The sequence below is a fragment of the Ursus maritimus genome, unplaced genomic scaffold, assembly GCF_017311325.1.
Source record: "Ursus maritimus isolate PB19 unplaced genomic scaffold, ASM1731132v1 scaffold_20, whole genome shotgun sequence".
Lineage (NCBI taxonomy): Eukaryota > Metazoa > Chordata > Mammalia > Carnivora > Ursidae > Ursus > Ursus maritimus.
In genome coordinates this window covers 20771888-20787796 of record NW_024424453.1, presented here as the reverse complement: position 1 = coordinate 20787796, position 15909 = coordinate 20771888, and the positions used below count along the sequence as shown (strand labels likewise).

Here is a 15909-nt window from a genome sequence, read left to right as displayed (position 1 = left end):
AAATCTGATAAAGTAACAGGCTGATATGGAATATGAATGTTTGCTTTTTGGAAAACAAATGATGCCACTCCCAGTTGTGAAGTGTGGTTGAAAAAAGGGATTGCTGAAAATACAGAAAAATGAAAGTATTCTCCAGGTTTCCTTTAAACTAAAAAGAAAACCCTTTAATCAATTCATATTTCTTAGGTGTTTATTTTTTCACATAGTGATTTATTCCAGTGACCTTGTGATCTTTAAACTTGTAATGGGGAGCTGAAAATAGGACATAACAGGAAAAGAGGAGGGTTGTGGTGGAAGATAAGAGAATAGTTTATGAAGAAGGGGAGGAGGATATAGGATACCATAGTATACTGCAGGGCTCTGGAACCTCTGATCCTAGGCAGTTCTCCAGAGAAACACTATCAAGGCTTTTTCCATAAAAGTCAGGTATGAAAGAAATACCATATATATTTATGTTCTTTTAGGCAAATTTATTTCGACTGTGTTGCCTCATCCTGCCTGAGCAGTCAGGTCTTTCTCAGGTACCTGGAATCTGCCCCTCAGGTTCTGTTGTCTGGATTCTTAAACAGAGCAAAGGCTTGGAGGAAGCTCTTCTGTCCTGGGTCCTTAGTCCTCAGCGTCAGCCTGGGAAACGCCCATTGCTTACTCTGTGCATCCCTTCGGCAGAGATTCTGCTGCACCTTGTCTGTCCCTCTCTTTGCCACCCCTGTGGCCGCAGTCTTTCTTGCTGGCCTCCGCAGATTTTCCTCTTTCCCCACCAGGGTAATTTTCTCTCTCTCTCTGTCTTCCTCAGCTAGTGGCTTCTCAGAGATGTCCTCCTCCTGCTGCCCCATTCACAGCACATCCAGCCTAAGTAAACCCTAAGGAAGTTTGTACTTCTACCCAGGGACTCCAGGAACCACAGATTCCAGACTGGTTTTGCTTTCTGTGCTGCCAGCATTCCTAAGACAAGAGGTAGTTATTACTTTAGTTGAGGAGTGGGACTGGGAAAGGGAGGAGGTGGAAAATAAACACAATTTGATATTTCAATAAATTATTCTGCCACAGTAATATTAACTATTTGATTGTTCAGTAGTGAAGTACTTAAAAAAATTGTTCTCCATGTCTTTGAGGGGCTTTGGGAAGTTTTCTCCTGTTCAAAGCATATTCTTGTGTTATCTTTATTATTTTATTTACTTATTATTTTTTACTGTCTGAGTTTAAAAGTTAAACAATTATGAAATATTTAAAACAAAAAATACTGGAAAGTACAGGAATAATTTAACCAATATCCATATACTTAATGCTCAGATTGAACAGATGTTAAAAATTTTGCCATAATTGCTTCAAACTTTTCTTAAAAAATTAATAGATTGAGCTTCAGCCCCCAGCTGTGCCCCTTGCCTCCCTCTCCATAGGACAACAAATATTCTGAATTTGTCATTCCCATGTTTTTAAGTTTTACCACCTATGTTTGGCAACATACACAACAAATACAACATATACAGTATTTTGTGTTTTTATAATTTACAATAATTGGTACATATACTCTGTAACCTCTAGTACTTTGCTTTCTCCAGTTACTGTGTTTTTAAGAAACAGATGTGGTTCATTTATTTAATGATGTATATTCTATTGATTAAATAATAATGTGTTCATCCGTTATTCTAAAGAAAACAGGCATTTGCTTTAAAATATAAATTTACCCTAGGATACCTGGGTGGCGCATTCGGTTAAGCATGGGACTGTTTGTTTTGGCTCAGGTTGTGATCTCAGGGTCATGAGATCGAGGCCCCTGTCAGGCTCTGTGCTCAGTGTGGAGTCTGTTTAAGACTCTTTTTCCCTGTCCCCCTCTGCACGCACATGCACAATCTCTCCCACTCAAATAAATAAATAAATCTTTAAAAAATATAAATATGCCCTTAAAATATAAATTTGTTGAGCACTGTAAGGATTTATCATTCACTCAAGGGTGAAGTGGTCATCAATCTTTTCTTTAAAACTACCTGTGATGCTTGCAGTGAGAGAATAGGGATGTTAATTAACTACACGTTAAATTTAAGAGCTTGGAAGCACTAGAAGCAGATTTGATTTTGAATCTCTCATTTTGTCTGCCTTCCTTAGGCAGGTAATCTCTGCAGCCCTCTAATTTACATTTAAGAGAGGATGCCTGTTCCATCAGTAGAACAGATAGGTAGTGAGCTGTGTGTGAGGAGGTTAACATAGATCCGGGCCCATTGAAAGCCTCAGTAAATATTTGTCATTATTTTTTATATTACTAGAGAAGGGGAAAGTAAGGGAAGAAAGGAATTTTGGAGGATAGACTAGGGGGCCAGCTGCCTCAGCTGGGTCAATAGCTACCTCAAAAACTCAGTTGATTGAAAGACATTAGAATCTTGTTGGTCTCAGGGTTGTTCCTAATGCCTGTTCTCTGAAACTGTCTAGATCCTGGAGTTTTAGATCCTGTAAATTGTAAATGGCTGCTTAGACTAATTCTGGTAAAGCTTTTAACAGTTCAGGGAGGTTAGAAATTTGAGGGAGGATAAAAGATTGGATCAAATTTCATCTAAATTGAGTTCATCCTTAGAATATACTTCCTTAAGTTTCTAAATATATATTTGGTTGTGTCAGGATATGCTTGAGAATTAGAAGAGGGGATAACAAAGGCTTTAACTGGTGAAAGAAAGTTTTTAAAATTATATGGGCTAAGAAAAAAAGCAGAGGAGGAAAGTAGTGTTGGAATTACTGAAGAAATACATGGTACACGTCAAAATCTATGGGAAGGTATATCTATCTACAGAATTCAACATAACCTGCCCTGTTGGTGGGTCTCTGGTCAGTGATCTGGCTGCCCTCTGGACTGCATTTTTCAGGACTGACTTTGAAAAACTATGCTCTTCTGAGCCGTCTCAGGCATCCAGGTAGGAATGCTTCAATGTCAGGTGTTTGGGTACTGGTTAAGTGATGGGTTCCTCATTTCTAAAATTGCAAAGCGAATTCTAATAACTGCATTTTGCAGTGTTTCAGGACTGCCAAGTTATGTGCTTGATAAATACGAGTTGATATAGCTAGAATTTTCCCCAAAAAACTTTACCAAGAATTTTACAGAGGTAGATTTCTTTTAAAATGCATATATTGGGGCACCTGGGTGGCCCAGTCCATTAAGTGTCTGCCTTCAGCTTAAGTCATGATCCCACGGTCCTGGGATAGTGCCCTGTGTCGGGCTCCCTGCTCAGTGGGGAGTCAGCTTCTCCCTTTCCCTCTGCCCTGCTCATGCTCTCACTCTCTTTCTCTGTCTCAAATAAATAAATAAAATCTTTAAAAAATATATTTTTTAAGTAATCTCTACACCCGACATGGGGCTTGAATCCCCAATTCTGAAATAAAGGGTTGCATGCTCTGTGAACTGAGCCACCCAGGTGCCCCATTTTACTATTTTAATCATAGTATTTTGCTTTGTAAGGAAAATAGGTGCTCTTATTTGGAATTGTAACATGTAGATACCGTGCGTATCGATCTTAGCATTATCAGTATTAAATAATGTGTGCCTTCAGACTACTAGTATTTATTTTATTTTTTTCCAGTGTTTTACCACAATTGCCTGTCTTATTTTCAGTTATTTTGGTTTTGGTAGGCTTATAGTCTACAAAAGTGAATGGAAATGTGTATAAGGAAAAGTAAACCCCTTTCCCACTCTGCAACCAATCTCCTGTTCCCCTAGAGTGTCAATCACTGTTACCTTTTTTTGGTATCCTTCTGGAAATGTTTTCTAACCATACAACTGATATAGCTTCCTATCCACCCCCCACTATATTTACTCTTCTGCACCTTGCTTTGTTCTTCTAAGAGTATATCTTTCGGGATGCCTGGGTGGCTTGGTTGGTTGGGTGTCTGCCTTCTGCTCAGGTCCTGATCTCAAGGTCCTGGAATCCAGTCCCGCATCGGACTCCTTGCTCAGAGGGGAGTCTCCTTCTCCCTCTGCTGCTCCCTCTGTTTGTGCTCTCTCTCTGTGTCAAGTAAATAAATAAAATCTTTTTTTAAAAAAGGTATATCTTTTTTAAAAAAAAATATGGAACGCTTCATGAATTTGTGTGTTGCTTGCACAATGGCCATACTAATTTTCTCTGTGTTATTCCAATTTTAGTGCTGATGAAACAAGCACTTAAGAGTGTATCTTGAAGATAGCCCTATATTTTTCTGTTTCTTTCATTTAAATACCAAAGGACTTGAAGCAACTTTATTACTTATAAAAATAAACCTAAAAAATAAGAAACATATTGTATTGGTAATTGGTTTGTCAATAAGGTTAAGTGCTGGTTTTGTCTGATTGTGGGAAAATAACAATAGTTTATGTAATTAACAAATCACATAAATTCAAATAGGCATGAGCAAAAAGAATAGAACCCCAGGTATATTTATCCTTTCAAATGTGAGGTCAACACAAGGACTATTAATTTGCAGCCTTTCTGTGGAGTGCAATTGGGAAAGTTGGATCACTGTGGTTTTTATTTTTGTTTTTTAAAGGATTTTATTTATTCATTTGAGAGAGAAAGTGAGAGTGAGGTCCCGGGATCATGATCTGAACCTAAGGCAATTACTTAACTGACTGAGCCACCACCCAGGTGCTCCTTGGATCACTATTTTTAAAACTTGAGGCAAGGAGTAGAAACCATTTTGAATATGGGGAAGGATATGCAGGATGACCAAAACCACAGACATTCAAAGCCAGCCGGCAGTGACAGAATTAGCATTTTAGAACTAGGGGATTATGCTTAAAAATTCTAAAAGATCTATTTAATCTCTTTCAACACAAAATAAGTATGCCTATAAATAGTTTTAACTATAGTGAAACATTGTAAAAGTAAGAATTCAGTAAAATTTTATTATTTAATGCTAAGATGTAAGAAACTGCATCTGGGGTGTAGGATGAATTCCATTTACCCCTTTCTCAGCTCTACTACTTGCTCTCTTAAGATTTTTTTTTTTTTTAAACAGAGTAGAATTAAATAGTGGGCAGTGGTATATTTTTTAAAATCCAAAGATTTAGTTATACTTTGATTAGAACCAGGCCCCAGAATAACTGTAAGATTCAGAAATCTGTCCTTTTGAAAGAACAGCAAAAATTCCTTAGCAGGTTGATATAAAGATCACAAATGACACATGAGTCATAATACTCTTCAGAGGGCTTCCCACAGCTTAATATGATCTTTGATCAATGAAAAATTTTAATGAATAAATTGTATTTCAAAAATTATGTACTTACTTTCTCCTTTTTGTGGACATTAGTCCTGTCTTAAGATTTTACTTTCTGACCACTTCCTGTACATTTATAAATGCTACAATTCTCTCAAACTTGAAGTGTTTATTTTACTGAAATAGTAGGGTAAACTGTAAATGAAAATTGTACAGGCTATTGAGAAACGTCTATGCCTTATATAAGCACAAGGTGTAAAAGACAGGTGTTTCTTCCCTGTACTGACTCTCTTATTGTCTGGCCCACCTATGTTGGGAAGTGGTGTTCCCGGGGGTCTGTTCCTATTTGTTCCCTTTCAGCCAGACCTCTCAGGTGTTTTCTTCTGGATAGTGTACTGCCTTTGTACTTTAGATTGCTTAGGTAAATGTTTCCACAGGGCTAATGTTCTCTTTATAACATTACTTTTTCTAGATATAAAGACCTGAAGGTAGTCTTTTCTCCAAAGATGGAAAACAGTACCACTGTCATTTCACGGGAGGAACTGGAAGAGCTACAAGAAGCATTTAATAAAATAGGTATGCTTGAGAAAAACCAAATATGGCATTGCTGTTCTGCTTGATATCAGACTTCCAGGAATGGGACAATACCTTTTATTGGTTTTATTACCACCCATTTACCCCTAGCTTTATTCCCCCTTTTTTCCCCCCCATCTAGGTTTCACTGAATTCTTTCTTTCTTTCTGAAAGATAAACTAAGACTGGCTTAAATTTCTAGGAGAATTGGACTTTGAATTCTTTGATAATTTCTTTGCGAGAGTAATCTGGGTTAATGAATGACAGTGTAACTGGATATGCTTAACATGATACCCTCATTACAGAGAGAAAATATAGAAACACTTCCTTGTTTATAAACTGAACTCTGGCCTTTGTGTGTTTGTCACTAACAATAACACTTTCTTACTTCAAGCAGAATATTTTAAAATCTGAATATTGTTTTTAGAGGCCATATGTCTTAATTTCCTTCTCCCTCATGCATAATTTTTAAAAAACCTTGGGGTTGTTTTTAAAGGCTGCATATCCTGTTTTCTTTCACTTTTTAAAGCCATTCAATGTTTTGTCTTTAGGACATTATCATTCGACAGCTTTGTATTTTTCTTCCCAAAACATCCCCTCATACTCTGTTGGATTGCGATTCTTCCGCACTTTGTTCCTAGGAAATCTGTGGCAAACAGGGATTTAACTTCTGTCTTTTGCTCTAGTCGGCAAAAGCATGCAAGTGAAAGGTGAGCACAGTGAAAGGACATTGGGACCGTGACACCACCCCCCTGCCCTTCCCATAGTAAACTCCTTCTAGGGTACAGAAGAGCAGTCCATGAGAAACAGGCAGATGGTAGACCGGGGAGGATATATAATGATCACAGTTGGCCTCACGCCTAGATTTCTCACAAACCTGGTGAATAATCACTAAAATTCGTGTAGATGAAATGCAGTGCAGAATGAATTTTAGAGACTAATAAAAAAAAAAAAGGAAGATTTCAGTTTAAAAAAGAAAGCTTTCCAAAAAAAAAAAAAAAAAAAAAAAGCTGTCAGGAAGCTCATAACTTACAAATCATTGCTATGAAGTAAAGTGAGTTGTACAAATCCCTGGGCCCTTGCACTTCTCCCTGCACCGCCATCTCCAGAGTAACTCAAACCTTCCAAATACTGTCTACATGGTGGCTGAATTAGGCTCATAGTGAATGCCTTAATTCTCATCTTTTCATTATTTTGAGGACAGTATATTTGTCAGTAGAGCATTGCATGAATATGATACGATTTCTAGAAGATTATTATTAATAATAAATTTTATAGAGTATTGTAAGTGGTGCCCAGAGTCTTTTCAAGACAAAAATTGGGCAATTACTGGAATGTTCTGCTCATTTTGAGCATTGAAACAGAGGAAGTAATAAAAATGTATCTCTTAGCTTGCTATTGCTGTTATTTTATAGTGCAGTTCGGTAGCTTGAACAAAAGTGCTACCTAAGTCTTAGTGAAATATGAATGAATTAGTAATCCCTTTTCTTTGTATAGCTTTACTCTTTATGACTCATGGACATATAATCCTGCAGTATTTATTTAATGATATTTTGAATAAATAATTCATTGATGGAACAAATCTGACAGCCAGATAATTTGCTCTTTGTGAGGGCAGTGCTAACACTAGCACAGAATGTACTAGCTTTATTGACAAGATAACTTGCCTCTTATAAACTCAGTATTCTCTATTTTTTTTAATTTAATTTAATTTATTTATTTGACAGAGAGACAGCCAGCGAGAGAGGGAACACAAACAGGGGGGGTGGGAGAGGAAGAAGCAGGCTCCCAGCAGAGCAGGGAGCCCAATGCAGGGCTCGATCCCAGGACCCTGAAATCACGCCCCAAGCCGAAGGCCGATGCTTAACAACTGAGCCACCCAGGCACCCCAAGAACTCAGTATTCTCTCTGATAATTTCTACCAAACAACTTTTCTTGGGGGCAAAGGGACATGCCCACCTAAACTAACTACATGGGATATTTTTGGGGTCTCAGGGGAGAAGTGGCAAGTTAAAATATTTGTCTTCTTTCTTTTCTTCTTCATAAATTTTGGTAAAATAGGCATAAGAAAACTTACCATTTTAATAACTTTTAAGTATACAGTTCAGTGACATTACGTACAGATTGTTATGCAACCATACCACGATCTCTAGAATTTTTTCATCTTCCCAAGCCCACTAAATACCAACTTCTCATCTTGTATAGCCTTCTGTTTTATGTCTACATCGCATTTTGTTTATCCATTCATCTGTCAGAGGACACCTGAGTTGTTTCTACCTTTTTGCTATTGTGAATAATGTTGCTATGAGCAAGAGTATACAAATATCTGTTCACATTTCTGCTTTCAGTTATTTTGTGTATATATTCAAAAGTGGTATTGCTGGATAATATGGTAATTCTGTGTTTAATCTTTCAAGGACCATCATGCTGTTTTCTGTGGTGGCTGCACATTTTACAGTCCCATCAGCAGCGCATAAGGGTTTCAATTTCTTCAAATCCTTGTCAGCACTTACTATTTTCTGTTAAAAATTTTTTTCGTAATAGCCATCATGAGTATGAAGCGGCATCTCATTGTGGTTTTGATTTGCATTTCCCTAATGTTTTGTGATGTTGAGGATCTTTTCATATATGGATTGGACATTTGCATAACTTCTTTGGAAAAATGTCTCTTCATTTCAAGTCAGTGTCTGTTTCTTCTGCCCACTTTTTAATCAAGTTGTTTATTTTTGTTGTTGAGTTATAGGAAAGTCTTATTTCTTTTTAAACTATATTCTTTATGATAATTTAACCTAAGCCTTGATTTCCTCATCTTTAAGATTAGAATAATATTATTTACTACCTCAAGGTTGTTACAGGATTTCATGAAATAAGTTCCTAACAGGTCACGTGGCACAGAATATGTGTTTATTAAATGGTGTCTATTATTTCTTGTCACATCATACCCAAGCCACAGAGGCCATAGGGATGGAGTGGAATTTAAGCACAAAGACCTATTCATCTTCAGAGCCCCAGCTCCTAAGTATTCTTATTAGTATAGCATGACGGTTAGCAGGTAAACAACTTTTCGTCAATCTTGTGTGTGAGGGTAGGGGAGATGGTCAGAGGGAGAGGAAGAGAGAAAATCTTAAGCAAGCTCCACACCCAACAAGGGAACAGATGTGGGGCTCAGTCTCATGACCCAGAGATCATGAGCTGAGCCGAAATCAAGAGTGGGACACTTAACCAACTGAGCCACCCAGGCGTCCCTCGATCTTGTTTATTTTTAAATACTCCCTGCCACAGTGTTGGTAAAGAAATAAGCCAGCTAGTTTATTTGCCTATTTCAGAATTATAGGAAACAATTCTGAACTTGTGATGTATTAAATAATGATATTTTGCTCTAAGTTCAAAGAAAGTAATATTATTATTGCAATATCAAGGTTCCTAGCTGACTTTTGAGATTGTAGCAATATGTTAGTTATTGGTAGATTCTAGTTGAGAAACTTTCCATTTGTTCTAAACGGTGTTAATTCTAAAACTTGTGTACGAGACTTTCAAAGTTTGTCTTTATCATTAATTGAGTTATAGTGAGGATGGCTCTTTTACTGAGAGGAAAAAGTGAAATAGAGGAAACAAAGCGACTATTAGCAGATGGGCCAAGAAAACCTACATAACAAGGTGGATCCAGGCAACTAACCAGACAATCCAAAGCTCTGTTGCCAACTCTGGGCAGGAGCATTTTGTGTTGCCTTTGTTCTGTGCCAAGAAGTGGTATCTAATCTCTAGCGAAAACCTAGGGAAGCGCACCTCAGTGATAGCGTGAAAACGCCTGGAAACCTATTTTCAAAAGTCCAAATACAGGTGTGAAATTATTTCTTGAACACTTAATATCAAAATGACATCAAACATGATTCAGCCTACATAATGGTATCATAAATACATAATGAAGAAGCAATGAATTATTGACAAATGAAACAAAGCTGCCACCAAGTAAAAGTATAACAGAAAGACCTTATTGTATTTAATATACAAATATGATGCAGATATTTTATACAGAATGTGGAACCTGCAGATCCATTTTGTCAGTTCTGTGAAGAAGTGAAAATCTGGGTGGGTATTCCCTCATGACCATTGCTGCTGTTTTTTCTCAGTATCTGAGACTTGTCCATGCTTAGTTCTTTGAAATTTAGTCATGTGCTAAGCCTGAGTTTTTCATCTGTTGGAACAGTGTTCGTGCTATGTACTTAAAATACGCATGGAGTCCTAAATCTATGTGGATAAAGTCCATTTAAATATGAGTTTTTTGATCAAGTGTATAGACTACCTTGTACAGTTCAGGTATAGGAGAAAGGTGACTGCAAGTTGTGGAACAAACCGGAAGGGTTCTACCTGTCTGTGAATCTCCCATGAGGCCTTCTGGGTGCATACCTCTAATGAAGAGCACAAATGGTATTTGACAGCTAATGATTTATCTTTACAGATACTGACAACAGTGGGTATGTTAATGACTATGAACTTCAGGACCTGTTTAAGGAAGCAAGCCTTCCTCTGCCTGGCTACAAGGTGCGCGAGATAGTGGAGAAAATTCTAGCAGTTGCTGACAGCGACAAAGATGGCAAAATCAATTTTCAAGAGTTTGTGTCTGTAAGTAATCCCATCTTCTCCTGATTACTGACCTTTTTTGCTTTGAGCAGAATTTTAGTAATGTCATTGCTCTCTTTGGTTAAATCTGGCTGCAGAGACCAGAAAAAAGCACTGCTTTATAATGATGATGATGGTAACAACAACAGTGTCCACAAATAATTTGTAACAGAAAGGAAAAAGTCATTCTCAAATTGTTGGAAGTCAGGTTTTGACAGTAATATCTCATGTGCTAGTAAAACTATGGTTGAGTTTGGTGCTTATTGACTATTTGTGTACAGATGTTTTAATGTCTCAGTACTTGGTCTTGAGAAATGGAATATTTTTGGGGACTGAAATAGCTCAGGTATGGAAGCTATACTCCCCACACACTGGTTATTTCCTTGTAGTAAGTTATACCTTCAGTTTCAGCAAATGCCACCAGGTAAATTTTGGTGCTAGCTCTGATAGCATTGTTTCATTATTAAAGTACCTCAAGGCTCAGAGAACTGAACAAGATGAAAAATAATACATGACTCAACTGACAAGAGAAAAATGGGTTGTTGAACTGAATATTGAATATCATGTATTTCAAACTCTCGGGCCAAGAGAGGTGACCTGGCCACATTGCCTTTGCCAGCTGAGCAAGGGCTGTCACTTCTTCCCGCACTGCCACCAGGACTGTATGTTTCATATGCAAATAGAACTTGGTGGTGAGGCTGGAGAACCAAGGGACTCAGGGAACGTGTCCTGGGAGCTATGAAGCCTGAGCTGAGATCTGAAGACAGTTGTTAAACAGATAAAAGGGGTTGAGTGAGGGAAATGAATAAGGTGCCAGGCAGGCAGAAGTGACAGCCGATGTGGAGTCTCTGTGTGGCTTTAGGGATGGTAGATACTGTCAAGCACTTGGAAAAAAGCTGAGTGTGGATAGGGTGACGTGGTAAGGGTATGGAATGCAGCTAGGGAAGTAAGTTGGGGTCAGGTTATGCAGGGTCTTGCAGGATTTTCATTTTTATCATAAGAGCAGTAGGAAGACAGTGATATAGGAAGAAGAGAGTGTGAAGTGACATGATCAGATTCAAATTTTTAAAAACTCACTCTGGCTGCTACTTGGAGTACTGATTAAATTCAGTCTAACCAATCATGAGAGTGATTGGGAGAGGGCATTTCTCCAAGCCTCTCTTATTTCCTACAGTATCTGACTTACTGATTTTAACATATATACATTTGCAAGGTTCAGACAGGCAAATATCTTCATTAAAGCACTTAAAAACTTAATCATGTAGTTAGTTAAAAGGCACGACAAAAGGTCGTGGCAAGCACAGGAGAATAATTTCAGTGTTTTCAACTTAAGCCCAATTATAATAAAATTTCTTTTGCAGTTTGCACATTTTGTGCTCTGGGTAAAATGCCATGAGAGCTATCTGTGTACACAACCAATAAGGGTGAGAATTCCTGATTAGGATTTATTTTGATGTCATTCCAAATAAATAAAGAAGTCTAAATATCCTTTGCATTGCAAGGTTTTTTGGGATTGTCTGATCAGGGCTCAATTTTACTTATATTCCATTCCAGCTGACTCAAGAGTTAAAAAGCAAAGACATCAGCAGGACATTCCGCCAATTAATTAACAAGAGAGAAGGAATTACTGCTATTGGAGGAACTTCATCCATTTCCAGTGAGGGCACACAGCATTCTTATGCAGGTAACCTGCCAATCTTTTTGATCTTTCAGTCATTGATTCATTCACTAAGTCTGATATTTCATCATAAGATGCCATTCATTTGTAATTCACACCATGGTTTTATGTACCATCGAGAGAAAATCAGACTAAACTATACCATGCCATCATTTTGAAATGCATCTCAATTTCAGAGGTGTCAGGACGAAAAATCGTAGAATCATTGAAATCAGTAAGTGCCTACCGTGTGTCAGGCATAGCTCACAAGGAGATTAGAACCAACAAGATATGAATTGTTTTTTATTTTATTTATTTATTTATTTATTTATTTATTTATTTATTTATTTATTTTTTAAAGATTTTATTTATTTATTTGACAGAGATAGAGACAGCCAGCGAGAGAGGGAACACAAGCAGGGGGAGTGGGAGAGGAAGAAGCAGGCTCATATCGGAGGAGCCTGATGTGGGGCTCGATCCCATAACGCTGGGATCACGCCCTGAGCCGAAGGCAGACGCTTAACCGCTATGCCACCCAGGCGCCCCTGTTTTTTATTTTAGCATTGCATGTGTTCAGTCACAACCTCTGAATGGATTTTTCATCCTGACTGGTGAGTTGGCTTTACTTTTAGACCTGACCTAGGGATTTGTGGAGAGGTTTATTGCAAGGACCTTTCCCTTCCATTTTCCAGGAGCTGAGACTCCTGATTCATCTTTTATCAAGCAACTAGGTGCCTAGAGAGTGCAGCATCTGATTTGCTAGATCTGATAGAATCATTGGACTGTTGCCCAGTGGGAAATCCGGAGTCACATTAACTCTTAAGATGAAATGTCTTACCCCATGTTAAGCTTACTTTTCATGGTCAAGAGAACCTTTGGTTAAGTTTCTTTTGTTTATATTAACATAATTAGAACCATGCTTTTTATTTTATTTTTTCTAAAGATTTTGTTTATTTGTTAGAGACAGAGAGAGAGAAAGAACAAGCAGGGGGAGGGGCAAGAGGGAGAGGGAGAAGCAGACTCCTTGCTGAGCAGGCATCCCGATGTAGGGCTTGATCCCAGGACCCTGGGATCATGATCTGAGCCAAAGGCAGATGCTTAACTGACTGAATCACCCAGGAGCCCCTGAACTGTGCTTTTTAAATTATTGCTAGTGGGTAACCCTTTTCCCTCTTTTCCTTCGAGATCTGAATCTGCTAATTATCCTCTTGATTCCCTTCCTTTCAACTGGATCTTTCTGTAACGATATACTCACACTTCTCCCACCTATTTTAATTTTTTTCTACCATTTTCCCCCTACAAAAGTGTGGTAAAGGCAGTAATCTGTAACTGCTACCTTATTTTTTGAAGGGGGTTCACTCCTTGACTCCATTTTTGCCTGCACATGCTAATGAAATATCATCTTCAATTTTTAAAAAATCTTTTTATTGAAATATAATATGCATTTAGCAAGGTGTTGTAATTCTTAACTGTACAGCTCAATTAATTTTTAGATGTGTAAACATCCTATAGCTATATCCATGTAGATGCCAACAGATCAAGAGAAAACATTTCATCACCCTCAGTGGCTCCCTCATGCCTTGAACAATAACTATTTCTCCCCAGAGGTGACGCACATAGTAAGAGCATAAAGTATACTATTTTTAAGTGTATGGCTTGATGACTTTTTAATATATGAATATGTAAATGTGTAAATGATTACCCACATAACTATTATCTAGAACTAGGTATGGAACATTTAGTAGCTTTTAAAAAAGAACAGCTTTATTGAGATATAATTGAGATGCCATGAAATTCACCCTTTGAAAATGTACAGTTCACTGGTTTTTAGTATATTCACAGAGTTGTTTGGTTGTCACCACTGTCTAATTCTAGAACACTTTCATTACCCTAAAGAGAAACACCATGCTCATAAGCAGACCCTCCCGATTTCTTCCTTCCCCCAGCCTCTGGCAACCATTCATCTACTTTCTATTTCTATAGATTTGCCTATTGTGGAAATTTCCCGTAAAGGAAATCATACAGTGGTGGCCTTTCACCTGACAGGCTCCCTCACTGGCATAACATTTTCAAGGATTACCCCTTGTGACATACATTATACTGCATTCGTTTAATTGCCATATACTATTTTGTTCTATGGATAGCATCACATTTTGCTTATTCTTTCATCAGTTGATAGACATTTGGGTTGTCTTGGCTATTCTGAATACTGCTGTATGAGCACTTTTGTATACATTTTTGTGTGGACATATGCTTTAACTTATCTTAGGTATATACCTAGGAGTAGAATTGGTAGGGCTTTTGGTAACTCTGTGTTTTATATTTTTAACAACTGCCAAACTTGTTTTTCAAAGTGGTTGTACCATTTTGCATTCCCACTAGCAATGTTTGACAGTTTTAATTCTTCATATTCTCACCAACACTTATTATCGTCCCTTTTGTTTATTACAGCCATCCTAGTGGCTGGGAAATAGTACCTCATTCCTGGTTCCTATACCTGGAATATCTTCCTTTTCTCTCCCCATCTTAAAAATCTGTCATTCAAATTGTACCTTTTCGGCGCACCTGGGTGGTTAAGCATCTGCCTTCAGCTCATGATCTAGGGATCCTGGGATTGAGCCCTGCTTTGGGCTCCCTGCTCAGCAGGGCAGTCTGCTTGTCCCTCTCCCCGCTTTTCTCTCTCTCTCTCACTCTCTCTGAAATAAATAAATAAAATCTTAACAAACAAATTGTACCTTCTCCATAAAGCCTTTTCATGACCACCCCAACTGAACATGATTCTTTTTTTCTTTGAATTCTCTAGAACATTGCTTATATCTCTCTTATGGTCTATTTATTTCCCTTATGTTGTGGTTCTTCGTGTATCTTTTTTATCATTACACTAAAAATTCCTTAATGGTAGGTACAATATCCTAGTGATCTTTAAATCCCTAGATTCTAAGTCTCTGAGGAGGTATATATGGTGAAGCAAGAAGATAAAAAGGCAGATTATGATATGTACAAAAGATAAATATTAATATGTATCTTTTTGATTTTGTGTGTGTGTGTGTGTGTGATAGATTACACTTTGGGAGTGCCTGCCAAATATGCCGTTGGGAAAATTACTTAATTTCTAGAAATTGGAGCAGGTCAGTTCATTATATGCTACTCTGTGATAGAAATGGGAATTACTTTCTTTGAAGATTTATGTTGTTAAATTATTTTTATATTTACAGAGTAACAATAAAGCAGTGGAACATTTTTCTTTTAAGTTTCTTTCCATTTTCCCAGTTGCTTAGCTCAACATGTTTGGCCTAAAAATCAATGTACCCACACTAGAAACCATGTGTTGAGAAGTTGAGGATGCAGATGGCTGAGAGTAGATTTGTATCTATATTTGTATCAGTCTTCTTGTAGTAGAAATTCCACAGAAATGGAGGTGCTTCACTCATTCAAATAGCTCTTGATTGAAATTAGTATTTCTGTTACAAGCCCCAAATCACAACTCTGTATATTTTGGTGGGGGCTGTGGAATTTATTGCTGTGGAAATTTGATGCTTGTATTTTTAATCCTGGGGTGTGTGTTTGCATGATCTGACCTCTGATGGTTGGCTTCTGATTGATTGGCTTTCAGAAGCAATATATTTTTTTAAATTTTTATTTATTTATTTTTTAAAAATATTTTTTAAAGATATTTTTAATTTATTGATTTGACAGAGAGAGAGACAGCCAGCGAGAGAGGGAACACAAGCAGGGGGAGTGGGAGAGGAAGAAGCAGGCTCCCAGCGGAAGAGCCTGACATGGGGCTCGATCCCAGAACGCCAGGATCACGCTCTGAGCCGAAGGCAGACGCTTAATGACTGAGCCACCCAGGCGCCCCAGAAGCAATATATTTTAGTAAAGATTTT

The 15909-nt window shown here is 37.7% G+C and overlaps 1 protein-coding gene and 1 pseudogene across 2 annotated transcripts in view; one reads left to right on the top strand and one right to left on the bottom strand.

The window, feature by feature from the left end:
• Positions 1-4042: 4042 nt before the first annotated feature.
• LOC121104321 lies at positions 4043-4139 on the bottom strand (annotated as a pseudogene).
• Positions 4140-5631: 1492 nt separating this feature from the next.
• PLS1 (plastin 1) overlaps positions 5632-15909 on the top strand; it is a 42028-nt gene continuing 31750 nt past the window's right edge. The window contains exons 1-3 of one of the 2 annotated variants that reach the window (XM_008707713.1): positions 5632-5748; positions 10205-10287; positions 11920-12049. In XM_008707713.1, coding sequence (XP_008705935.1) covers positions 5679-5748; positions 10205-10287; positions 11920-12049 — 283 coding nt within the window. In that variant the 5' untranslated portion in view covers positions 5632-5678. Of the gene's footprint in view, positions 5749-10204; positions 10369-11919; positions 12050-15909 lie in introns of both variants that reach the window. The other variant, XM_008707709.1, reaches the window with a different exon arrangement.